The sequence below is a fragment of the Xiphias gladius genome, chromosome 22 (genome assembly GCF_016859285.1).
Source record: "Xiphias gladius isolate SHS-SW01 ecotype Sanya breed wild chromosome 22, ASM1685928v1, whole genome shotgun sequence".
In the NCBI taxonomy this organism is placed as follows: Eukaryota; Metazoa; Chordata; class Actinopteri; order Istiophoriformes; family Xiphiidae; genus Xiphias; species Xiphias gladius.
This window is the reverse complement of record NC_053421.1, coordinates 18,051,411-18,077,144: the sequence shown is the minus strand read 5'-3', so window position 1 is coordinate 18,077,144 and position 25,734 is coordinate 18,051,411. Positions and strand designations below refer to the sequence as shown.

General features: G+C 40.5%; 2 protein-coding genes across 4 annotated transcripts; both read right to left on the bottom strand.

The window, feature by feature from the left end:
• Window positions 1-1,692: 1,692 nt before the first annotated feature.
• LOC120784322 (cytochrome P450 11B, mitochondrial) lies at window positions 1,693-9,470 on the bottom strand. Its single transcript, XM_040118036.1, has 10 exons — window positions 9,410-9,470; window positions 9,139-9,310; window positions 8,696-8,851; window positions 7,504-7,718; window positions 5,947-6,150; window positions 5,612-5,793; window positions 5,342-5,508; window positions 3,278-3,356; window positions 2,933-3,145; window positions 1,693-1,803 (listed from the first exon to the last, which is right to left on the bottom strand). Exons 1-10 carry the CDS (start codon window positions 9,468-9,470, stop codon window positions 1,693-1,695), a joined length of 1,560 nt encoding a protein of 519 aa, XP_039973970.1.
• Window positions 9,471-19,043: 9,573 nt separating this feature from the next.
• Window positions 19,044-25,451, bottom strand: LOC120783576 (dual specificity protein kinase CLK2-like). Of its 3 annotated transcripts, none has more exons than XM_040116632.1 (11): window positions 25,333-25,451; window positions 24,509-24,599; window positions 24,355-24,421; window positions 24,149-24,265; window positions 23,893-24,059; window positions 21,612-21,706; window positions 20,928-21,057; window positions 20,753-20,835; window positions 20,587-20,666; window positions 20,408-20,498; window positions 19,044-20,325 (listed from the first exon to the last, which is right to left on the bottom strand). In XM_040116632.1, the coding sequence occupies exons 1-11, from the start codon at window positions 25,396-25,398 to the stop codon at window positions 20,137-20,139; spliced, it is 1,176 nt and encodes a 391-aa protein (XP_039972566.1). In that variant the 5' UTR covers window positions 25,399-25,451; the 3' UTR covers window positions 19,044-20,136. The 3 variants fall into 3 exon arrangements, with proteins under 3 accessions (XP_039972566.1, XP_039972568.1, XP_039972567.1); XM_040116634.1 differs by having other exon boundaries at window positions 19,044-20,186; XM_040116633.1 differs by having other exon boundaries at window positions 24,509-24,596.
• Between the last annotated feature and the right edge of the window lie 283 nt (window positions 25,452-25,734).

The following is a 25,734-nucleotide window of genomic DNA, read 5'->3' as shown; positions in this document are numbered from 1 at the left end:
GTTCCGGGGTTGTGAAAACGCTTGACTGCTGTGTCATTAATAAAAGGTTTCTCACTTTCTAATAGGCCAAAAGCAAAAGCAAGTAAATCACCTGTAATTAAATGTTAGTAAGCCCTTCACAGTGGGTTGTCACGATAATTCAGGGAAGCAGTAAGACAAGTTATTAATAAATTAGTTTTGGTCCAGATGGTGTATTATAAACAGCCACACCTGGCCACAAACTGGCAACCCGGAAGTTGTTTATTTTAACGGCTTATATAACTGATCTATGAAAATGGTTGATTAACTATTACTTATAAGACACTGGTTATGGCTTACAGATTAAACCCTTTTAAAGAGTTTGGTATTAGAGAGTGTTAACTTTATAGGTTAGAATAAAATACTATTTTCTTCAATAAGTTTATGCAGATTTAGCTTGCGGTTCTCGATGTCAAAAAGTTTGTGAACTCCTGATTAAGTCTGTATCTGTACTTTGCCTCCACCCACTGCAGCATGTTGCTGTTTTACTGGAAGACACTCGTCCTGGGTTAGAGAACTGTGGACTGATGACGGCTGCTGTTACACAAGTGAGAGACTTTGGCACATAGAGATGATGGGTCTTCCACTCACTGACACGTTTGCTCGGGGGTTTCTTGTTGGTTTTCTAGAAACAGTGCCTGAAAGATTCACAGTGCAGAGCTGTATCCGTGCACAGCCACGCATGAGCCCAGGCTGACAGAGGGTGTAAATCGTTACCCAAAGGACAAACAGACCTTTGTACCTGAGTTGGCTATAGACATTTTTACCCAGCAGTCCTCTGCCCTGTAAGGCACGCACCTAGTATAATATAATGGCACTGCACTTAACTACCAGACTGGAGTAAAGCTCAGTTCAGAGGCAAAGTGCAATTACATAATATTCACCTTAAATGTGCAACTCTTCAAATACCAAAGTAATAAACGAGAATACACGAGCCACGTTGCAGTATTAGTATCAAAAGTTTCTCAAATTTGACTCTTGAATCGAGCACTTCATCTTTGCCTGCAGGTGAGTTGCCTGTTTTGGGAGAAAATATCGGCTAAAAGTCTTTCACCGCAGCTCGACGGCAAACAACTGAAAAAAGGAAAAAGCAGGCGGATCCGGCGGAGAGACCGAAATAGACAGCAGGGGAGATTTTCAGCTAAAGACTAAACAATCTAATAAATAAATAAATAAATAAATAAAACCAAAAAAAAAAAAACCCTTGTTGCGTCCCAGCAGGGTACAAAGAGAGGTACTGGTGCGCTGCATGCAGTATTCAATGGGCCTAGACAGGACAGAGAAGGAGTTTCAAAGCTTTAGAAAGGAAATGACCAACCTGTCGGATGCGTGAAGCAGGTCAAGACTAACTGGTGAGGAGGGACAACCGCGACAAATGTAACTGAATGGCTTAGTGTGAATTTTAGCGTCATCTGGTGGACAGCGGTGTTAATGCTGCTTCTGCAGGCTGAGCCACAAATGAAGACAACAGGAGCAGGAGATGGCACTTTATTTGTCAGCATGAACTCTTGGAATGAGGATGCAAAAAAAAGAAAAAAGAAAAAAGGAGAAGAGTATATTCTCAAATCTGGTTGTTATGTTGCTAGATTAACCCAGACTAAATATTGTGATTTATCATGTCAAGCGTTGGTAGCGTGGCTCTCTACTCTGTGTGTGTGTGTGTGTGTGTGTGTGTCAGAGCATGCTAAAAGTGATCCTTGGAGGAGTTTCAGGCTGGAGGATGAGGGTGTATGTGGTTTTGATGTCCTCTGAAGACAACACGCTGATGTGGAAGCTCAGCAGGATCTAAACAGACAGTTCGGAGGGAGAGGTGGTGGGGGGAGAGGATTAAAGGAGACAGTGGGGGGAGGAGGTGATGGAGACATGGAGACAGAGGGGAAGAGAAGGAGCAGAGTGTAAATTACCGAGGATCACAGTTATGTTTAACCTCAGCAGCAGTGGATTACATGTAAATACATGTTCTCTATTACTGTGTTTTGTGATCCTTTTGCTTTACGTGTGTATTTCCCTTTTACGCTACCCGATACTTCTGCTCCACTGCATTTTGAAAGTGAGATGTATCTTTGTTTTACTTTTTATCTCTTTAACTCATTGGGTAGACCCCCTCCAAGGGACTGTTTAACCACTAGTCTTCTGGAAAAGGGTAGCAGGACATCTGGACCTAAATCCATTTATAAACTGCTCATAAACATTTACAACTGCACACTTGTTGCATAAAATTACGACTATAATACAGTAAATGTGAAATGGTAAAAGCTTTTTTTTTGAATCAAGACTCTCCTCCATGAGTCGGCCCTGTTTTTGTAATAACATGGCTGTGTGTTTATATTCAGTAATAATGCAGCCTATAAATCATTTGTAAACCGTGACTTACCAGTGGTACCAATTTATCTTGTGGCTCTTTAGAAGGGCATCTAGCCCCAGGTTGGGAACCACTGGACTAAACTACCAAACTGTATATAAATTAGTTAAAAGTAGCTTCACCTCAACCAGGTACAATGGTAAAAATGCTGCTTATATGTTGATTGCACCGGTATTAATAATATAATTTATTATATCAGTAACTAGGGTTGGTTTTCAGTAAAAAAAACACTTTTATCTTTCATACTCTGAGTAAATTTAGCTGATAATTCCTCTGAAAAAATGCAGGACGTTTACTTAAAATGGAGTATTTTTACATTTTGGTGCTGGTACCTTTACTTAAGCAAAAAACCTGAATCCTTCTTTGACAAGATTTCTTCCCTGCTCAGCATCTTGCCAACCCTTCTGGGTGTCTTTCCTTCCTTATACCTCAACACTAGCCTTTCTAACTCTCTTCTTTCTTCTTGCATCACTTCCTTTCTCTCTGATTCCGTCCTCATCCTCCTTCTTGTTGTCTTACTCTTTCAGCTTTCTCTTGTCTGCTGTCACTCACATGCATGAGCAAGAGCTGCATCTCGTTCTCAGCAATCCTCCTCCCGACACACTGCCTCGCCCCAAACCCAAATGACAGGGAGCGAAACTCTGACCCTTCTGCTCTTCGGCCTCCCTCTCTGCTGCTGCCCCAACGGCCAGGGTCAAAGCGCTGTGGATCCTCAAACACCTGCGTGCTCCTTCCCAGGGGGTAAAGACAGACGTTGACCATCGTCTGAGAGGAGAGTTGATCACCGTCAAAGAAAAAGTAAGTCAGCTGTAGCACTGAATGTACCTGAATGTTTTTGTGGGTAGATATGAGTTTAGGGGAGGATTTGGAAATTTAAAAAAAAAGAGAGTCACGTACCCCAGCAGGTACGTGGTAATTCTGAAGAACAACATCTTTGATTGGCATCCGCTGCACTGTAATTCCCACCGGGTATAACCTGACACAACCCAAAACAACACCAAAACCACACCAGATGTTACCTTTGACTTCTCACTCAGTTGTCAACACAAACCCAGGATTACCGGTAATCAATTCTCTTTTGAGGTATTTGAGGGGTGCAGCTGTTGATGAAAACACTTGGAATGTAATAAATGGAAACAGACCCTCAGACTCTGAGACAGCTGTTCCAAAGCTCAGTGCATGATTTTTTTTCATGCTCTATTGATCTGAATCATCCATCACCTCAGGTTATCTCTGTTTGGAAGTCGCAGTTGATGTTTTTACTTTAGGCTGAAGGAAAGTTGCAAGTAAAGTCTGAGACCACTTTGGGAAGGTGGTCTCAGACCTTTGGAGCCCACTGTAACTGTAGTTGTCAGACTAAATTCAAAACATACCCATAGAAAGGTATCACTTTGGAGAGGGTTAGGTTAAATTAGGTTAGGTTACGTTAGGAGTGTTTATTTTTTGAGTCTTCAAATGCAAGGCTGGATTAGGCTACTGGGTGACTCCCAGGTGCCCAAAATGCTGCGATTTGATTAATTGTAAATTTAATTGTAAGTTTCACCACTAAAGTGCAAAAAGAGCTGAATCCTGCTTTACTGTGTAATATTGTGATCCTATCTTGTTGAAGTGTCAAAATGTACAGTCCTGTGCAAAGGTTTTGAACCCTATAGATGTTTAGATTCTTATCTATCATGCAGTGTCATCAAGGAGGCATCTGGTTGGTCCCAAATTTATTCTGCAGCATGACAACAACCCCAAACATACAGCCAGAGTTATACAGAATTATCTTGAGAGACAAGAACAGCAAGGAGTCCTGAAACAGATGGTCTGGCCCCTACAGAGCCCTGATCCCAACATCATTGATTCAGTCTAGGATTGCGTGAAGAGGCAGAAGACACTGAGACAGAAGAACTTTGGCAAATTCTCCAAGACGCTTGGAACAACCAGCCTTGAAAAACTGCGTTTAAGTGTACGGAGGAAAACTGGTGCTGTTTTAAAGGCAAAGGTTGGTCTCACCAACTATTAATTTTATTTAGGTTTTCGGTTAGAAAGCATCCTCACTTTACTTTCAGTGACTAAAACTTTTGCACAGTACTGAATATTTAGAATCTTAATTATTTTAAGCACAAAAGTTCATTTTTGACTTCAGAAATAGTAGTTTGACAGAACATTCCCAATTCAAGGTCCATTTACAGGCTTTTCCTGCAGCTTTCAACTGTATGACTAATTCATCATCAGCAGATGGAATTGTCATGCTCATGGATCTGTGAACATGTGAGCTCAGAAGTTATTTTGATTTCATCCATAGCGCTTTTAAGACTTTACATGTAGACATAGGGAGACGTAATCAAACCAAAACAACACATGTCTGGAGAAAGTTGGTATGTGGAACTTTAGTTGAAATTGCTTCTTCAAGCTACTATTTCCAAGGTCAAAAGTGAACTTTCATGCTTAAAGTTTAATCCAGCACAGATGAAAAAAAGTGCTATGGAAAAAATCGTAATGAGCTCACATGTCAACTATCTCTGTGATAACCCAGCAAACTCCATCTGCTAAAGAAGACCGCTGAAAGGTCCAGAAAAAGCTTGGAATGTTCTCTCAAATGGATTATTTTAGTTTATATTGTGTTTATGTGTCACATATTTCTAAATTAAGTTGTGTTTAATCAAATTACCAATTAGAGAAATACATTCTCAAGCGTCCAATCAGTGCATGCAACGTGGCCTAACATGTTTGAAGATTCACAGATACAGAAAACCTGGGGCTAAACAATCTTCCAGCTGGTGATCTACGATGTTGTTGCCCTCCATGGCGTGCTATGCACTGTGCACTTGATAAGAACTTGGAGGCAACAGGGTACATACACAATGCAGACGTGCATGTGGGTCTGTGAATCTGGGCAACGGAAAAAAACATTCCCAGTGGGCCACAAATAAATACTACAGGCCTTATGCAGATGGAGTCTTGAGTTTTATGTACCTGAGAATCTCTTTGATTGTGCCTTTCAGTAATGGCACCCCCTGCAGTGCTCTGTGAGGGTCACCACCAGCCTGTTCCCATGATGCCCTCACCTGCTGCCTCACCCTCTCCTGGGCCTCTGGGTTGCGGCCCAGCTCAAACAGAGCAAACTGCAGGGGCACTGCTGTCTGCAGAGAAGATGGGATGAGAGGTAACACAGAATCAAGTCAGGGTGAGGTATAAAGACTCAAGTCAAAGAGGACAATCAGGTACACAAACACACACACACACCGTGTCGACCCCTCCAGCCATCAGCTCAGTGATGTTGGCTTTGATGAGGTCCAAAGATAGCTTCCCTTTCTCCATGAGTTGGCCCAGAACCCCGGTGTACTTGCCGCCAGCTGCCCCAGCCTCAGACCCTCGACCCTGGGAGGATGACAGGCGCTGGTACCCCTTCTGGATCCTAGCGTCAGCTGGAAGAAGTACAGGACAGGATGACAGAGTCAGGTGGAATGTGAGTAATGAAGGAGGAATGTATCAGTTAAAGAAAGTTAGATCAGCCAGAAATGTAGACCATATGGTCTATAATTCCTGAATTAGAATCCAATCAATGTAGCTCTCTCTACCATGACTGAAGATGTGGTCCCATGCAGTGGCGTGCTGGGTCCACAGGGGAGCGCCAATATGGAGCAGGAGGCGATGGGGCAGGTAGAGGAGAGGAGGGGTGGTTGCCAGCATTCGCTCCACGGCCCAGATGAACTTCTGAGACTCCAGGGATGGAGATGAGGAGAACAGGCCCATACGCTCCCCATAGAGCACATGGCAACTGGCTAGAAGGAGGAAGGAAAGGACAGAGGGTGGGGGCGTATGGGTGAGTGAGGGTGAGAGATAACTGACAGGTTTCGGGGTGAGCTAACAAACTGAAAGAAACATTTACAAAATTAATTTAAAAAGCTGAGCCAAGTTGAAACAGTGTTTTTGAAAATTTGTAAACCAGTAAAGGCTTTACTGGATAATGAACTTTAGGTTGGCAGTTTTTTAAATAGATTATAAAACGTCCAGACTCATATTTTCATGTTTCAAATTTAAACTTGCAATGATTACATGGTCCATTGGGCTGAAATTATCATGATTTGTGAATTTATTAATCTCCTGCAGAAAGCAATAAATGAAGTCAAAAAAAAAAAATCCAAAAAAGCAGGGGTTTTTCTCGGTAAAAGACGTTTTTCTCAGTGAAGCAAGAAAGTATTCTATAATTTATCAAATTCAACTCCACACAGAGAAGCAGTTTTGTTTCTGAGACATCCATCACCGCTCAGACATGCTTGTGTTATGTTAACTACACATCAGTGACTGTAATAGAGTTTCTTGCTGATCTATTCCTACCCAGGCTTAGCACCTGGCTTTGTGGGCTGTGGTCCATTAAGAGCAGACCACCGTGGCTCAAAGTCATCAACTCTCCCCCCTTCACTCCCATGTACAAACAGATGCACACAAGTGTGAGTCACACAAGCATTCACACTTGTGAATATGGCATGTTGCAGATAAACAGATGAAAGGAGCAGACCTGGTGAAAGAATGCGGGAGCTTTGATCATCTTTGTTGGTGTTTCTATTTTTAAAGGTGCATGTTCTCCTTGAACTCCCACATCTATAATATGTTAATGACAGATATGCCTCAGGTTAGATTGAGATTTGCTTCTCTGCTGTGAGGTGAGACTATTTTAAAATGAAACCAGAAAGAGCAGAAGCAGTGACACCTTAGCAAGGGAAAGTTTTTTTGAAATTTTTTAAAAAGTTGCTGTTCTTGCAGGTTATATAACGTCTCTGACGTGAGAAATGTCACAGCCTGCGTCAGCATTTGTGACTCAACCCAAAGAGCTGATAGTTAGGCTGAATGAAAGCCCGTCAAAAGAGTGAGGTGACATTAATCCATACCCTCCCCTCCCTGAGGACATCAAGGTCAATCATTGCTGGATGACAAGGAGACATTCCCATCGGCCCCCATGCTTTTAGACTTCTCTACACTTAACTCGCTTCTCCTGGGTAGAAAAAGAGCCAGAATTTTGTGGCCTCAGTGTAAATAAAACAGGAATTCATGTACACTTTAGCTGTACAATCACACATAAAAAATACACAAAAAAAAACACAGGTCACAAATCACTGGGGATGATGACCTCTGACCTTCCAGCGCGAAGCGGAAGAGATCAGGACTAGGGTCGATGGTCAGACTGCGTTTCCCCTCCTCTCCTCTTCCCTCCCTCTCGACTCTCGCCTGCAGCATTTGACAGAAATCCTTCGCCACCTCATCAAGGAGAGGGAGAAAACGCTTTACGGCCGCACTCATCATCACCTCCTTGTTGAGCAGTAGACGGTCAGCTCTCCACTCTGCACCGTTCCTGTAGAGTGGAGATTTGGAGTGAGGGGTTAAAATCGACCCGTCTCACTTCTGCTCAGTCACTGTAAAGCAAAGAACGTGTGTTGGAAAGAAAACTAGAATACATTTCTCAAGCAGACGTGCTGTTGCTTTACGGAAATATTCCTAAACTACACGTGCTGTCAAAGTCTGTTTCCCTGTCACTTTGTGTTATCCCATGTCTTTACCTGAAACCTAACCAAGCCCTAACTGCAACAAGCCTCTTCTGTGATTCTTAACCTTGAAACAAACTTTACCTTTAGCCCCAACCAGTTATTTCTGTGATGCTTAGCCATAACCAAACCTAAGACCATGGACAGATTACAATGACGGGCCCCTGAGCACAGACTGGTAAATGGCCTCTCAATCCTTCCTAAACAGAAGCAAGACACCCAGAGTGAAAGAGGCCCAAAACTGCAAACAACACAGGTGCATCATTTATAGACGTTTTGCTACAAATGCATTCAACCCCCCATTGCGAGGAATGGACAGAAAGAATCACCTTCGCAAACAAGTCAGTTTTATCGGAATTTTACTAGAATTGGCTCATTTTTCAAAAACTTTCTAAAGTTGCTAAAATCACAATAATAATCTAAGTATAAGAGTTTTAAAAGGGTACATTAACAAGAGTATGGCCAATTACTTTCCACAGCTGACTGACACAGACACCCATACACACACAAATGAGTTTCCAGTACGTAGGGGGAATTTGCATACATTCATACAGTCATTCCCTTGAGAATTGTCCTAACCTTGATAATAACTACTTCATGCCTAACTCCAACCCTAACTCTAACCTTAAGCTTAAATCAAGTCATAACCATAATTTTTTAATGACTTGCTTTTTGGGGACTTGTAGTTTTTCTCCAGAGATGAGGTAAGTCCCCGCAGTTTGACTGTTCAGATAGATTTGTATCACCACCAGAAATACACATGCATATAGACAGAAGAGGTACTGACTTGAGGAAGACCCCCTTGCTCTGTTGGCGTGTCTCCCGATGTGTGGCCCACGGTTGCAGGGTCATCCGTTGGGGGTGCAGGCCCTCAGAGCGAAACAGCTCACCAATGTCAGATGGCAACATGATGTTCACACTCCTTTGTGTGCCCACATGCTCCCTTCACACACACACACACACACACATACACACACACACACACACACACACACACACACACACACACACACACACACACGCGCGCGCGCACACACACACACACACACACACACACACAGAAAGTCCATGGTGTAACTCACATGCACTACTAAAGATCAACACTTTGTCTCCTTATTCTAGCATCATTGCTAATCTTAAAGTGATCAACTACTCACAATATGCATTCTTATTGCTCTCAAATCTTTTTAAACATTTACACCTGTGATACCATCCCTCTTTGCCCTCTACCTGTAGATGGGGCCGAGGACATTGAAGGTCCTCTCCATGTGTTTGTGGAACTGCCCGAAACAATCTTCTCTCCAGAACTTCACCAGGTTGACCCAGCCACTCCTCCCTGTGTGAGGGATCTCCTCAAAGCTCCGCACCCGTCCATCAACACCTCCCTTTCTGACTCCTGCACCCTGAGCTCCTTTTTGTCCCTCTAACTTCCCATCTACCACAGGCTCTGCTGCAGTCATACATAGAGCCTTTTGTAGTGTGTCACCAAAAAACCCATTTCTGGACACACAGGTGCCCTGTACTCTGTTACACCCAGTCAGTCGGACGGATATGCTCCTCATGGTCCAAACGAGATGTGTCAATCGGTCTCATGCAGAGTTGTGACACCCCTCGTTGTTGTCGTCTCTGCAGGACTTATTATTTCCCTCCTCCAACCCTAAAACTCATATCCTTGAATGTGCTCTATCACTCTGATGAACTGATATGGGGTGACGATTTATGAATCTGAGTGTCAGAGTTCAAGAGAAACACAACAGAGGCTGAATGTCAGTCTGATCCAAAACACACACACACACACACACACACACACACACACACACACACACACACACACACACACACACACACACACACACACACACACACCACATAAAGGCCAAAGAAGTGAGTCCAGCTGGCCGAAGAGATCTTTAATGAAAGTTTCAGTCACAGCTAAAAACAAAGAAATAAAAAGATTATAAGTTTCCACTTGTTGGTTTGTAGGGAGTCTTACAAGGTTCTGGGGAGTTTTCCAATTTCTGCTTCATGTTGTATAAAATCCTTTGACTAGGCAGCGTGAGACTATTTACAATTTGGCTCAAACACATAGATATGATACAGATCTGGGAGTGTTGACAAAGAAACAGCAAAACAGTTTTTTTCAACAATTTTCACCCTGTTAATCATTAATACAAAATGAGTACATTAAATATTTCTTCATTACTTGTGTGAATGTGTGTGGAAATGTGTTACCCTGAGGTTCCTTACTTGTGTATAGACCACTCAGTTGGATCTACATCATTTAGAGAGCTGCAACAGCCCTGTAAGCAGAAACTAGCGACAGTAGCTTCTATTATTAAACAACTACCACCAATCAACATGACAAGATTTTCACTGTTCAGCCTGTAACAACTTATTATGTAATACAAAACATTATGATATAATAATTTAACAGAATGCTATAAAATTAAATTCTAAATGGGTTGAAAATAAGATCAAACCTTTAATGGATAATGTAAAAAACCCATTATTAGTGTTACTAACAAATGTATGTTATATAGTGACCCATAATTTAATACCTCATGAGGGTAATAAAATGTTTTACCGTGAGTTATTACTTTATCTGACAGTATATATTTTGCATCATCACTTAAAAAAAGTATAAACTCACCGGTAACACTTTACTTTAAGTCTCCTTCTATAGCAGTTATAAGCAGTACACACTATAATGTAGTTGTACGCAGCTATAAGGACATTTTTAAGTGTTTATCACTATTATTATTCATTCTAACTTGGTTTATTACAACTGTATTTTACCATATTGTAATTCATTATCTGTTTGTACACCAGCCTCCACTTATGGGTTTCCACAGGAGGAGTTATAAGTGTTGACAAATGACACAACTCTTAACTGTAATAAACTTGTATATGTGCCTACGACTACATTGAAGTGTGTTATAAATCTTTTACTTAAAGTAAAGTGTCCCAACACTACATCAATTGTGAAGTAACTTTCACTGACTGGAGATTTAATATGGTTAGTGTACAGCAGTCATAATTAACAAGTAGAATCAAATGTTCAACCCAATTAAATTTTTTTCAAGTACATTTTATAGAAGATATTAAATTGCCTGGCGGTTACACATCATTATTGCTACATAAAAGATAAAATGAGAAATAAGGAAAGTCTGAATGATGTGGTTTCATGACTGGACTGAATGTACCTATGACTGTTGATGTAAGATGTAAAAGCAAGGTTTGTGTTTGAGCAGTAATCATGTATGAGTATATTTCCCCTGCTGTTTACCTGCAATTTTTCAACAACTAACACGATCAGAAGGCGGTGTACTAATAGTCCCTGTGATCACAAATTGATTACATGACTTTACAAGAGTCCCCACTTGCTGGTGTAGGAGTATGCGTCTTGCTGTGTTTCTTGCCTGTAAGTACCATTTTGCCAAAGCTGAGGCCTTCAAAGGCGCTGAGCAGGTTGAAGCTGTCGTCCTTGGTTTTGGTTTCAGGATGAATGATCTTCGACAGCTCGTGGGGGAGCGACACTTTACTTCCAACAGACCTCAGTTGGTTTGTGTCCTTCGGGTTCTTAATCATGATGGAAAAATAGAAGAGGAAGAGGGTTTAAGGGCTGAGCACTTGGCAAAGAAACTTGATGATCTAAATTTACGCAGTATTTGGCTGTATTACTATAACATGTGCTACACCAGCATGCAATATTATAACAAATAGTAATAGACCTGTAAAGTGCAGCTCTACTATTTTGTTTTTGAAGGTTTTATCAAGGGAGCTGCAGTTTTTTATCTGCATCAGAACCTGAAACTGCATGAATAAAATTAACATGGTGATAGAATATCATGCTGATTTCTGCAGAAAATATCTAAATTCTGAATAACAGGACACATCCTTGTGTGCAAGGATGAATAGTCAAAATTTTATGTGAGTCAGACTTACAACCACTGAGTTATGGCTATTTAAAGGAATGTAATGACAATGATGTTAAGCTGCTTTAGGACTATATACTGTATGGTGATAATCGCATAAAATTTTGCAGGACAGTTACAAGCTGATGTGTGCATATGTTATTTTAATTTGTTTTAATTTATTTTGAAACAGGCAATGAATATAACACTCTGATAACACTAAGAAATATCTAAAAAAAAGACCTAGTATGTGGCTGGACCGCAATTTATCTGCTTGCTTCTCTCCTACTGTCTGCGCTCACATATACAGTAATTTAACACAGCCGAATTCCCAATAAAGCTGTTCTCATTTACATGTTTTTCTGTTTCTGTTGTCAGTCAACGGTACAAGTATGAAATAGTGACTGAAGTTAACCAGCAGTCACTTCCAAACCATTTCATAGCTGCTGCTCTGCGCTGCTAAAATCCTGACAAAACATTGTCTATGCAGCTACCATGCGGTCAATTAAATGAGAGCCATAAAGAGATGTGCCTGCGGAGGGAAAGCCCCACCTAATGCTTGCGGGGTGATACTGGTGACTCTCGTCTACGGAAAGTAGCAAAGGTTTGTCAAAAAAGTTGCTAGATTTGTCGCTAGGTGCTTTTTTGAAGAGAAGCTGCTAAAAGGGTGTGGAAAGTCGGTAAATGTAGCGACAAAGGTGCAAAATTGGCAACGCTGCCTGTAAATGCCCCCCTGATGACACAATAGAAACTTTTTGCGGCAATTCATTTTTAAAGGAGCAACGACCAATGGGAGAAACTCCAACACTTGGCCGGCCGACCAATGGTATGACATCAACTCAGTCCCGCGGCATTTGGCCAAACAATGGTGTAAATTCAGCACTCACTCACTCAGTCAGTCAGTCACAGGCATTCGTGTTTATAGGGCTGCCCCTGCTGTTGCAGTCCAACCAAAAAAAAAGATTAATATTTGTCATTCAACACTCGTTCAAATATGTAACAAATTTGGTAAGGCGTGGATAAAACTGAATGTTTTGCCGAAAATGCAAAATAGTGGAAAATAAATGTACGTACATGTTGGACCAACTAATATTGGAAAAACAATTCAGAGTTTTTAACAAAATCTTATAGTGCTTTTTAAATTGTTACACGGATGTGCTATTCTACTGGAGTAAAGACATAAATAAAACATAACTCCTATTATTTATTTCTCATTCTATTACAAACACTTACACAGACCTCAGACAGCCGGTATTTTCTCCTGAAATGAGCTCTCACAGCTGCTCTCTGTGCATTCTTCTGAGTGTTCATTGCTTCCCGCTGCTTTCTGTAAACACAGCAGGCACACTCAAATACACCTGACATACTGCAGACAGAATTCAGTTAAAGTTCATCTCTGTGAAAGCACAGGTGACTTGAATTATCTCACTTCATATTAGCTGTCTCTCTTTTCCTCATCTTTTCATCTGCTGCCTCCCAGTATTTCTTTCTCAGGTAAAACTTGATTTCACATGCAAGAGAAGTTTTCACTTTCACCTGGGAATTATACAACCATCCGCATTCACAGTATGTGTCCAGAAAGCACAACTGCAGTGAATACCCATGCTTTTAGTGGCGGACAGTAACTAAATCTAGTACTCAAGTATTGTACAATTTTGTGGTCCTTGTAGTTTACTTGACTGTTTCCATTTCATTCTCCTTTAGACTTCTACTCCACGACATTTCTGAAAGAAATTTTGAATTTTTGACTAGTTTACATACTTCATTTATCTAATGGCTATAGTTAAAAGTTATTTTACAGATTAAAGATTTTACATATGAAGTATCTGGTTACTTAATAGAATATTATGAATTGTTATAGATTAAAGTGAACATAGTTTAATAAAATAGTTAGAATTAGCTTAATCTTGACCAACTACAACAGTAAAATGATGCTTACATGTTAATGCATTAGTATTAATATTATTATATCATATAAAATAGTATAACACTCATTGGGGCGATTTTTCTGCTTTCAGTAAATGGTGCTGAAAACACTCAGGTACTTTTACCTAAGTAACATATTCACTGCACTTGTTACAGTAGAGCATTGCTACTTTTACATAAAGGATATGAACATTTCCTCCACCACTGCTTGTTGTGTTTCTACAATTATACACAGTGTCCACTTGCCTCTCCTTCTCCAGGTCTGCCTGGTACGAGCGGAAGACTGCCGGGTCTTTGGGATGTGCAGTTTGAAGTGGAGGGGTCTTCCCCAACCTGTTGCATCCTTCTCTGCCTCCCCCACCTCTGCCCCTCTTGTTCCTGCGTTTGGCGCACAACTTCCGCCTCGTCACCCCCGACACACAGCCGGTCAGCTTCCTGATGGGTATGCTCAGTGACTTTTTCACCCTCACCGCAGACTCCATGATGCACCCGAGCCCTCAGGACAGGAGGTACACACCACACCCCTACTTCTTTGACAGATGATGAGTGAATATATGATGGAATTCCCTTCCGCTCATGTTGTGTTGCTCTGACACAAGCAGTCTCACGTCTTATTGCGGCAATAACTCAGACTGAGACCTGCCAAGGACAAGGACAACTATTCAGACAAGGGACAGACACAAAGCACACTCTGCCTCACACACACACCTGGTTATAAAGGTTAAATATACTGAGGAAGGGGACGCACTCAAAGAGAAAGATGGAAACCGCTTAAAGACAAAATGTCACATTTAAACATATTGGACAGGCGATTTTTCAGGCCATTTGTCATTTTACCTACACGCGAAATTAACTTAGCTTGGTCCCACTTTTCTTACCCATGCAGGTGGCCACGGTTAGGCAAAGGCTCGCAGCATAAAATCCTGATAAATCTCCAGCCAGATGGCCTCCACCGCTACCAGACAATCCCCTAAAGCTTTTGAACAAACTGGAGAAAACGAGAAAAAAACAACAAAAGACTTTCCACAAGATGTTGGGCCTGTGCTGCTTGGCCCTCACAGGAGAAAATGGCTGTTTGCTGTTCCAGGTTTCAGCCTCTTCTTTTGCGTCCCTCTTTTCGTCCTCCAGATTCACTCCACTCTTTAACATCCCCAAGTCTCCTTTACAGATTACCACTTAAAGGATTAAATGAGGGGAATCTTGTTAGCCATGGCAGGGAATGTACTTGATGACTCACGTGTTTCTGATGAAGATTTAGAGGTGCTAGCTGATGTCATGTTGAGTGACACATGCATGCATTCACAGGCCTGATGTCACTGGTGTCCCTATATTCTGAGTCTGATTTGTGCTCTTAAGACTGTTTAGGTGCAGCAGAGCAGTGAAATCGGGAAGATGGTTGGGGTCCTTACAAGACCATAATCAGTGTTTGGTTCACTGGATATACAGAGATGAAGAGAGGAATACAGATGTGAAAAGAGGAAATGAAACTAATAGACACCTGGATAGAGCGAGTCTGGCCTGAGACAGCAGCTTGTGAGTTGTAGGGAGATAAGAGAAAAGTATTGACAACTGGATGGAAAAGCGGCCCAAACCGTTCAAGAAGAAGTGACAGAGTGAGGTCACTCCTCAAACTACCCCACCAAACAAACAGAAAATATCAATACCAAGGCCTGGTTAAAGATGCAGAGCACATTTTTTGTGTTCTGCACCACTGAAGCAAATGCAAGTAGTGTTCCCAGCAGTCTTTTCAAGTTGCTGTTACTTTTTGCAGTCAGCCTGAGCTTGGAGCCCAATAAATACCAAGGGGTACACAGCAAACACTGTAGGTATTTTATTTAAAAAGAAAACCTGCTCATTGGCTCTGGATCAGATATATTTCATTTTGTTCCAAACTTGGAAATGATGACATAAGTAGACAACTTTCTGCTGCATGTTGAGCAAATTCCCACAGGACCTGACCATGTAAGGAATCTTTATTTTTTCTTTTTTAATCCTTATCCTTTAATCCGTATTCAGGCTAATTTTCCTATGAATCCAATGTTTGTTTTTTATTTGTTGTTAACACAAACTACAGGTTTTAATGTTTGTTATATCAACAAGAAAAAGACATAAGAGTGAATGTGAATTTTAAGTTACCCCATTAAGCATTTATATGTACTATATACTCACTTAAATGGTTTATAAGGCACTATAATTTAGTAGTAAGCAGATGTAAGGATATCTTAAGTGTTTGTGAATGAATAGAATTCATCAACACTTATAACTTCTCCCAGTCTCTTCTTATGGGTGGGTGTCCACAGGAGGAGTTATAGTTGTTGTCAAATACATCACTAAACACTTAAATCCACTTACAAATACATTACAGTGTGTTATAAACCATTCATTAAATGTTTAAATACTAAATAGGGGGACTTAAAGTACAGTGTTACGCATGTCTAGTCTCATAATTTGCTGCAGCACTTCTCCTTATTTCCATCTTTATTTCCATCTATTTTTTTGTTTGAATGTCTTTGAGCGACTCCCCACAGTGAGTTTTGTGCTCTTTGGCCTACTGTAATGCCCTATTGGGCAGCGACAACACATACACACATGTGGTTCTGAACCTTTCAAATAACCCATTTAAAATCCCTCAATCCCTTGTCTCCGTCCTACTCCTTACCCTCGGCTTCCCAGACCACTTCAATTTCTGACAGGTTGGGATGCTTTAATGCTTTAACAAGATCACCAAGAGAAGCCACGCCTCCTCAAGCTTGTGTCTATTGACAGATCTGGGATCAATTTACTCACCCAAAGTGCAGGCTTCTACACCCGAAAGGAGAGAGGTTGAGTTGGTCCTGTGTCAGTAGTACTTGTCCATAGCAGGTACAGGTAGAGGCAGAACACATTACTGACCCTAAATCTGATGTATGTTCATATTATTTATATATGATTATTATTATACTCAAGCTAATTTCAGATGATCAATGCACACGATAGTGTACATTTGTTTGTGAGTGTGTGTGTGTGTGTGTGTGTGTGTGTGTGAACCAGCTTCCATGCAAGAACACAGAAAAGAGCCACTTAAGGGATTCTCATGTGGCTCAGTGTCCCACACGTGATAGTCACTGACACCCACACATTAACACACGCACTCACACAGACACCTTCATATGCATGAAGTCACGAGAGGCATGCCTTCAACACAAACAAAAGGTACACTGCATATGACACACACACACATGGACACAAAAGCCAGCTGAACAACTGGAGCGGTCAGAGTTGATGTTGAGGATTTCAAAAATAAAAAGGCTACCTCATGGTAAAGTGTTCAAGTGAATTACCCGGACACAACACGTGAGGACATGCGCTCTCACATGCGCTTAGTCTGTGAGTATTACACAGTAACACACACACACATACAAAGGCACTGCTGTCATACACGTAACACCAGGAATATAAACAGTCGTGGCAACATTTACAGGTAAACTCCACACCTAAAAAAATTTAAAATACAAATATATCATTTATTACTTCTCATATTTTTACTTTGATTCTTTTTTTTTTTGGTCGGACTGACTATGCCACTTCAGCTTAGAGAGGTGCTAAGAAGCTACATGCAACTACATAAATATTAATTCAATACTAAAAATACTAAATTCAGATCTCATCATAAACCCATTAGCATAACGACCTAAATACATAAAAACTTTTTAAATTATTGCTTTAAATAAAGAAAATATGACCATCAGGGGGTTCACTATTGTGCTATGTGAATATAAAAATTTGAATACTTTGCTTTTTTATTTACATTGAGCTTTGTCATCACCATTTGGGACAATTACAAGGGATTCCTTAAACTTAGAGACGGAGACCTGAACATTCAGGTACACTGGCTGTAGCCTACAATACTACAATACTATACAACAAGTCATTCTATAATATCATATAATTCTAATTTGCAGATAGTACTGTAAATATGAGTGAATCTGAAAAATAACTTACTTTACTTTTGTCTATTAAGTTTGACATCTATTCAGAGAACAGTACCCAAACTAAGAGACACTACAAAGATAATTTATGACAAAACATTTTGGCACTGACTTGGATATCTGTCTAAGGCTGGAGCAGATTCCGTCTGTGTGTGCTGAAGGAAGGTGTCTCAGTCTGTTAAACCACATCAAAAGCATGTTAAAACGCAGGTTTAAGCCCTGTTCAGTGACGGCCTTGTCCCCGTCACCCCAAGTCAGTGTGTCTTTTGTTTGGAGTTGCGGTGAGAAGTACCTGTTTACAAAGTGTAGTTGTTGGAATGATTTTAAATCAAATGGACCAAAAATGTATTTCAATTTAATGTACGTCAGTAGTTTTTTGCTTTTGCTCAAGCAGAACAAAGCTTAACATTTTAAATCCAGACATTTTAAATGCATTTTACAGTCAATGTTGGTGATAAAGGCCATTTCAACACTACTTATAAGGGTTATAGTGTACAAACTGTATAGGTATATACTATTTCAAAATTCATTTATCTTATATATAGCTTATTGCAATTTTTATTCTAGTTCTTACAAAATGTGGAAAGATGGGTGAGAGATTAAAATTGTTAAGATGCAATGTGAACAGCACTGAAAACAGTTGAGTCTTAGTTAACAGAACAAAGTTCTGCATTGAGAAATGATAAGTACGTGGTCTTGAGTCTTTGCACGTACACAAAGAGAGAACTGATTTACTTTCCTTCAACAAATCTCCATGCATACATAAAAAAATCTTTGAATAATATTTAAATAAATATATAATATTTAAAAAAAACTATTTTAATCTTAGCGTCATTCATGCCTACAAAAGCCTAAAATTACTTTTAGCATTGCCAAGACAGAAGATCACATAAACACTTATACATAACCTCACTAGTACACACAAGTACACACAGCCACCCGCAAAAACACACACACACACACTCGCACTTCAGAAGTATAAGGTCTCATTCAGTCAGGCACACATTTGCTAAGTCTTTCTCAGCTCTGCCAAGGCTGAAGAGGAAAGCTGGCGAGTGCACACACTCGCTCAGCCTTGTGACCATGCTCTCTGCTGAGTTGCACTCAATCCAGATGCCAGAGGAGGGCTGCGAGTCAATGGCAGTTACATGAAGAGTGTGTGCGACGTGCACGGATGGACCGTCTGCCGGCTGATGAGCTGAGAGGCCACAATCACAACACAAGAACAGTCGAAATTGAATTTATTAAATGACTGAAGGACTCTAGCCATACAAAATGTATTAGAAAAAACACAAATTATTGTTATAAACTGGCTGAGAGCATAAATGTGAAAAAATACATTTTAAGCTTTTGTATCTATATCCTCTAAATTTTAGAGATAGAATATGAACATATATTTTAAAGTTGTTTTTTTTTTAAGCAGACTTGATTTACTTGTCTGTGAAGATCAGTCTTTAAAAGACAATACCCAGTGGTTTTGCATGTTGTAGCCCATTTTACTACAAATCACTTATATTAACATTACCAGCTAACCATTTTGCAAACCATGCTGCTGTTTTTCAGAAATGAATTTTTCCACTGTTCCATCCAACCACGGGGGTTTCCACTCATTTCAGTTTGATACAAAACTTTATTAGCAAACTGCTGAAACTTGCTTGACCTATTCAGTGAAAGAGTCTGGCTCTGAGAGGCTCTGAGAGTTTTAAGAGTCTGCTAAATGATTTCCATACCGCAGAAAAATAAATGGTGAACAAAGGAAGCCTGTGAAAGTAGGTACAGTATAGCATTCATTTCAACATGGTCAGCAAACCGCTTTGTACGTCGCTTTGGACAAAGTTGTCTGTTAAATGAATGTAATGTGAAGAGGCTTAGCAAAGGTTCAGTCAGAAAGACTATCTGTCATGCTTACTCTTTAAGCACAGTAGATTTAAGTGACCTTAAATGCGATGGCTCGGCCCTATAATGTAAATTTTCTTGCCTTACTCTTCTTAGATTTTTTTTCGTTTCCTGCTTCCTATTTGATCAAACGACTGTGGGCGATCACTTTTCAGTCGTACCCATCAGAATTTGCCATTACCTTTGTGAGCCAATTATCCAATTGATGTCAAAATTTTTATTCTGTCAATTACGCCGCAGCTGTCATTTCTCGACCCCATTCATCACAACCATTGTCCAAATGGGTCCTTCCCCTGAGCTCATCAGGAATCCCGATCCAGATCAAATCCATCCAAATGTTCAGCTATTGTTGTTCTCTCATTCACCACCACCGGGGTCTAGACTCCATCAGGGGGACACATTCCTGTACTGCTCATAGTGTGATAACCCCGCTGAAATGTAATGTAAATTACACATGATTGATAAATAGGGAGTTAAAACTTGCAAACAGAGTGGTGTGGTCTTCACAGTGGTCAAGTGGCTTTTCAGGGCCATCTGCTCATATCACAGCTGTTTCTCCAGACTTGACTCCTTCCTGGATGAATGAGGGGCAAGAAGAAGGGGTGGCACAGAGCAGAAGATAGAGAAATGCGATTTGAGGGCTCATACTCCAGCATCCTCTCCAGGAGATCGAAAAACTGGTGGTGTTCTGTCCCATGTGACAACAAGTACTTCTGAAAAAATGTGGATTAAGAGAGAAGACTGTTGTTTACGTAATTAGCTGATGTGTAAAAGTTTAAACCCGCCTCAGCTCACCCTTAATGGTTTGCACTTGGCTTTCACGTAGCGTCCGGCCTCGGAGCACTCGTTCCAGTCTAGACGCCCACGGTGGAAATACTTCTGCTTCCTGGAGGAAAAAATAAAATTTTGTCACATATAAAGAAAAGTGTTTGAGTGTGCTTGTGTGTAAATTAGAGTGTGGAGCTTTGTGTTACCTGCTCCTTTGGGTCATTCTCAGAGGAATCTTTCCCTGTATTCTCTCCATCATAGCCAGATGCTCCTTATTGTCATGCGTCTATAAGCGAGAGCAAGTGTCAACAAGATCAAGTTCATCCTACTTTCAACATGCTGTAACTCTACAAGTATAGACACACATGTGACCTGGAACAGTGTGAAGCCTTCGTAGTATTCAAACAGCATGCAGCCGATACTCCAGACATCACAGGGGTGACTCCAACCCAGCTCTGTGGGAGGGAAGATGGACCAAACCTTTACAACCAACTAAGCAGGACTGACAGCTCCTGCTTACTCTCCAGTCTAAATCAACATCTCTTACCAAGAATGACCTCTGGAGCTCGGTAGTGACGCGTAGAGATGATGGCAGAGTGGTGTTCATGGTCAAAGGTGGCACTGCCAAAGTCAACTAACCGCACTGTGGTGTTGTTTATTCTCTTCTCATTGCATTTCTGAAGGAAGACAGAAGGAGACACTTTAAAGATTCCAAATTTTACCTCATTGAAAGGATAATTACAGTTTATTTCTTATTTTGGTAGTCCTGGCCATCTTTTCTATCGTTTATAATAGCACATATAATGAATTCTGACAGGGCAAGAATCATGCAGACAATCAGACATGTGAGCAAGCGCACAATTTATCCAGATCAAAACCACTTTATTACATAACTTGTTGGTACAATGTTATTCATTGCAATGATGGCCAAAACTACAAAAATAGCACCCAAGTTGAAACAACAATTTTTTTTTTTAAAAACAATCTCTCTTCAAAAACACCAAACATTGTCAACAAACACAATCCAGAGTCTGCTTGGATAACTATTTGTGGCTATAAAGGGAACACATGTGGGTGGTTCACAGGTTCTGCTGATACAAATTTGCATCCAAATGGGCCACTACAAATCACTCTCCCTGTTCTCCCTGCATTAATCCCTGCTTATTTAGCATCCTGATTTTCTTTTTCCCCCCTGAAGGTCCCAGTCTTAATGCCTGCAGCCATTTCTAACCTTCTCGGTGTTGTATATTAGGGAGTAGTCTGAGTTGACAAAGAGGATGTTCTCAGGCTTCAGGTCGGTGTGAGTCAGCTTGTTGTCATGGAGAACTGCAGTGGAGACAGAGGGAGGGGGAGAGAGGAGAAAGTAGATTTGGATTTATCAGGAATGAGCCAACGCCCTCCTCTGGTCGAATTTTCCGTTGACTAAAATGCCAGACACCGTGACAGATTTGTGGGGGAAAATTCAACGTTAGTGTAAAATTATAAATATCAGAAACCCTGACGACGCCATCCTGCAGAATGACAGAATGAAATCCTTGACTGTGCGCTGTGTTTTTAAGCTTTGATGCTGGTTGCATCTGCACCTCAGAAAGTAAAGACTACACGTCTCCTGTTGTATTGGAAATGTATATAAAAGTTTTAACTTAACATGACAGTGTTCAAGAGTTATTAGGGCAACTTGCTACCCACCAATCAAGATGTCGTTGAAATGACATCCCTAGCCCAACGGCTAAAATACGTTTGGATTTGGTTTTAGTCTTTTCTTTATAAAGACTAAATGGTACCAGGTTATAGTACAATCAAAAAATCTTTGCTTGAAAGATACATAGATATGTATGATGAGTAATGTTATACATGGAAGCGTGTACACTCTGAGCCGCACTTAGCATGCTATGTTAACATGCTAGCATTTGCTAATTACCACTAAACACAAAGTACAGCAGATGCTGATGGGGAATGGATTAGGTGAAAACAAAATATTGGACTTGAATGATGCTGCTAAATGAAATATCTGGGATCACCAAATTATTGACACCAGTATCAGGAGATTTAATCCTCTGTGGACAATGAATGTGTGTACAAAATTTTATGGCAATCCATCCAATAGTTCTTGAGTTGTTTCTGTCTGGATCAAAGTGATGGAACAACTGACTGACATTGCCATCCCCAGAGCCATGCTGCTAGCATGGCTAAAAACAAACGCTCATCACTTCAAGTCTTCAGGTATAAAGACTCATTAGTGATAAAACATTTGTAATAAAAAACATGATTCTGTCACTGCCATTAGGTCTCAGTTAAAGCCTCTGTTTGTCTGTTGTTTTGCAGATTGGTAACCAGGCAAATATTCACCAGTATCTTTAATTTACTCCCCAAATGCCCTTAAATGTAGACTTTTTAAAAAAAGATTATAGCTGTTTTGTGATTCTTCTTTTATGATTTGTTAACTTAATTTTTCTTCAAACAGTTTACTGCTAACCATGCTAGCCACCATACTAGCTGTCTGAGGCTAATGTGTTACTAATGCGGCATTTTAGGCAACTGTTAATTTACCATTGGGCTAACTGCAATGTGTTGCCATGTGATGTAATGTGCAATTAATATTGTTCTTTCACTGGTGAGGCTTTTGGTCTTTTGTTCCTCCTGCCATGAGGGACAATGCAGCTAGCGTTAATCTGACAGCTTGTCTATACCTCTGATCGGACTCTTATGGTCTCTCATCTTTTTCTACTTTGTGATCACTATCATCAGAGTACCAGCTGCAGTCCTTTTATAAGCCTTTATTGGAAGTGTGTTTAGTGTGCTGCATAGCTGTGCAACCACATGCATCATGAGGTCAGAAAAGGGATGCCTCTCTTAAATACTGTCTCACAACCTGGTAACACAAGGTTTCTTGTCATTTATGCATCATAACTGATTATTAATAATTGGCATACATAAATAAATAATGATAAAACCATTTAACTTTGTAACTTTTCTCTTTTTCTCTGCACAACCTTGTATCACTACACAGCAAACCAGTTCACCAGTAAGTCAAGTGTCTCTGCTTAAGAGCACTTTAGCAGTAGTTGTTATGTTGAGGGCTTAAATGATCAACAAAAAATAAACAACAATTTTGATAATCAACAAAGTGTTTTAGTCATTTTTTAAACAAGGATATATTGATTTTAGATTCTCAAATGTATATATGTGTGCTGTTCTTCTTTGGTCTTCTACAGCAACTGAATATTTTTGAGGTTTTGGACTGTCGGTCAGAAAAAAGCAAGCAATCAAAAATAGTTGTAATTTGTAACCCTAGTTTTGTTTGTCTTTTGCTTTAATCTGCTGTGGAAATGTAAATCACTAACACGTGTTTCATCTTGAGGTAACAGTCACCCTCTAAATATCTACCTGGCTTTGCCGTAGCGGGACAGCTGTGAATAATCTGCTTACTGTCATCAGTGACATTGAGCCAGAGGTACGAGAGAAAAAGCAAAGTGGTACTGCACAGTCGGTGTGATGCATATTGGACTCACAGCTGACAGCGTGGCAGATCTGGTGGGCCATGTGTCGGATCTGGTTAATGGGATAAGGCAGGAAGTTGTTTGCTTTCAAGAAGTCAAAAGTACTGAGGGACAGCAACTCAAAAGAGATGCAGACATGGCCGTAGTAATTAAACCAGTCCAGCATGTGCACACAGTGCCTGATGGGAAAAGAAATACAGAGATGAAATGAATAAGAATAAAAATAGAAACATTATCTCAAAAATGATCAAAATCACAAACAGCTCACTGCTTTTTGTGTGGATCTTTCTCACTGATCCTCTCCAGCACATTGATTTCCAGTTTGGCTGCTTCCCTGTATTTCTCCAGGTTTTTAATGATCTTCAGAGCAATTTGACTTCCTGCCCTGCATTTTAAATTACTGTGTTTAAAACCAGTAAACAATATACATGTTGAATATCTGTCCAACTTTCATTTTTAGGTGAAACAAATTACCTGCTGTGGTCCAAACATTGTACCACCTTCCCAAAAGTCCCCTCACCTAAAGTATCGACTATCTCATCTGTAAAACAGATTGAGAAACAGGATATTAAAGCTTGAGAATTTTTATTTGGGCTGCCAGATATTCTTAAACTGAACTGATACCTACATCTGTCTTCGAGGACATCCCCACTTTTGTAGATAAGGTGACCGTTCTCAGTGTCCCTCTCGTTGTCACCTTCAGCCTCACCACTGCCCTGCTGGAAACAAAGTCAACCAAAATGTATGACAGGTGGAGCAAAAGAAGTAAAATCAGGGCAGTGATCAAACTGTGTCTGTCACTTTCATCACTGTCCATCTAAAAACAGACTGAGGAACATCTGACCTCCGGGCTTAAAAGGGCAAAGGTCCCCAGCTGGACTTAAACCTGACTTAGACCGATGCATTCAAACTTACAGATAAATGCACCCACAGTGAAACAACTCAGCACTGACAGGAACTTTATTTCATGCATTACTTCAGAGGGGAAGACTGTCTAAATGCAGCCATGACTTTAAAAAATCCTCAAGAGTGTGAGCTTATGCATTAAGGTGGATCCTAATGATCCTGATTTTGTTTTAAAGAAGGCAAATAAAGAAATGTCAAATGTGTTTTGGCCTCTTTGAAGGAGCTGAGGCTCTATTTCCGACCACATTCTTAGACTGTTATTAATATCAGAAGCCCAGCATGTGCTGAATAGACAATTACAACAGGACACGATATAGACCGTGCGCAAAAGCAAGCACTGACACATTTAACACACACGGTCCGGATGTGATTTTTTGTTAGAGGACTGTGGAGCTCGAAGACAAAAATTAAATAATGTAAGTGTCACCACATAGTGCAGATGCTCAGGTCAAAATTCAACCATGATGCAGAGGTGAAAGAATTATGTGTAGAGAGAAACAGATACAAACCAAATGTAGGCATAGCAAATGAAATGGAGGTACTCACAGAAAGGCAGAGGCAAATACAGTCCAGAAAACCCTTATACAGAGAATACAGCTCTGTCTTTCCCATTACGCAGAAGTGCAGGGCTACTCGGAGAAAGAGCGAGCTTGAGTGGAAGAGGATGGAGGGAGGTCACAGTAAGGGGAAGGAGAGAGGCAGGGGAAACGGCAGCCGCAGAAAAACAAGACAATGAGAAATTGTGAAGAGGAAAGAGGATGGGACAATACAATATTAAAACAATGGCACAGAAAAAAAACTAGACATGGAGTTGACACAGTAAAAAAAAGCCTGCGGTCTTGTCAACAGAAACCAGAAGTGAAGGAGACACAACTACACAGTCTAGCCACAAAAATGGACAGAGGAAAAAAATACTTTGAAGAGGAATACAGAAAATTGAAAATCAAA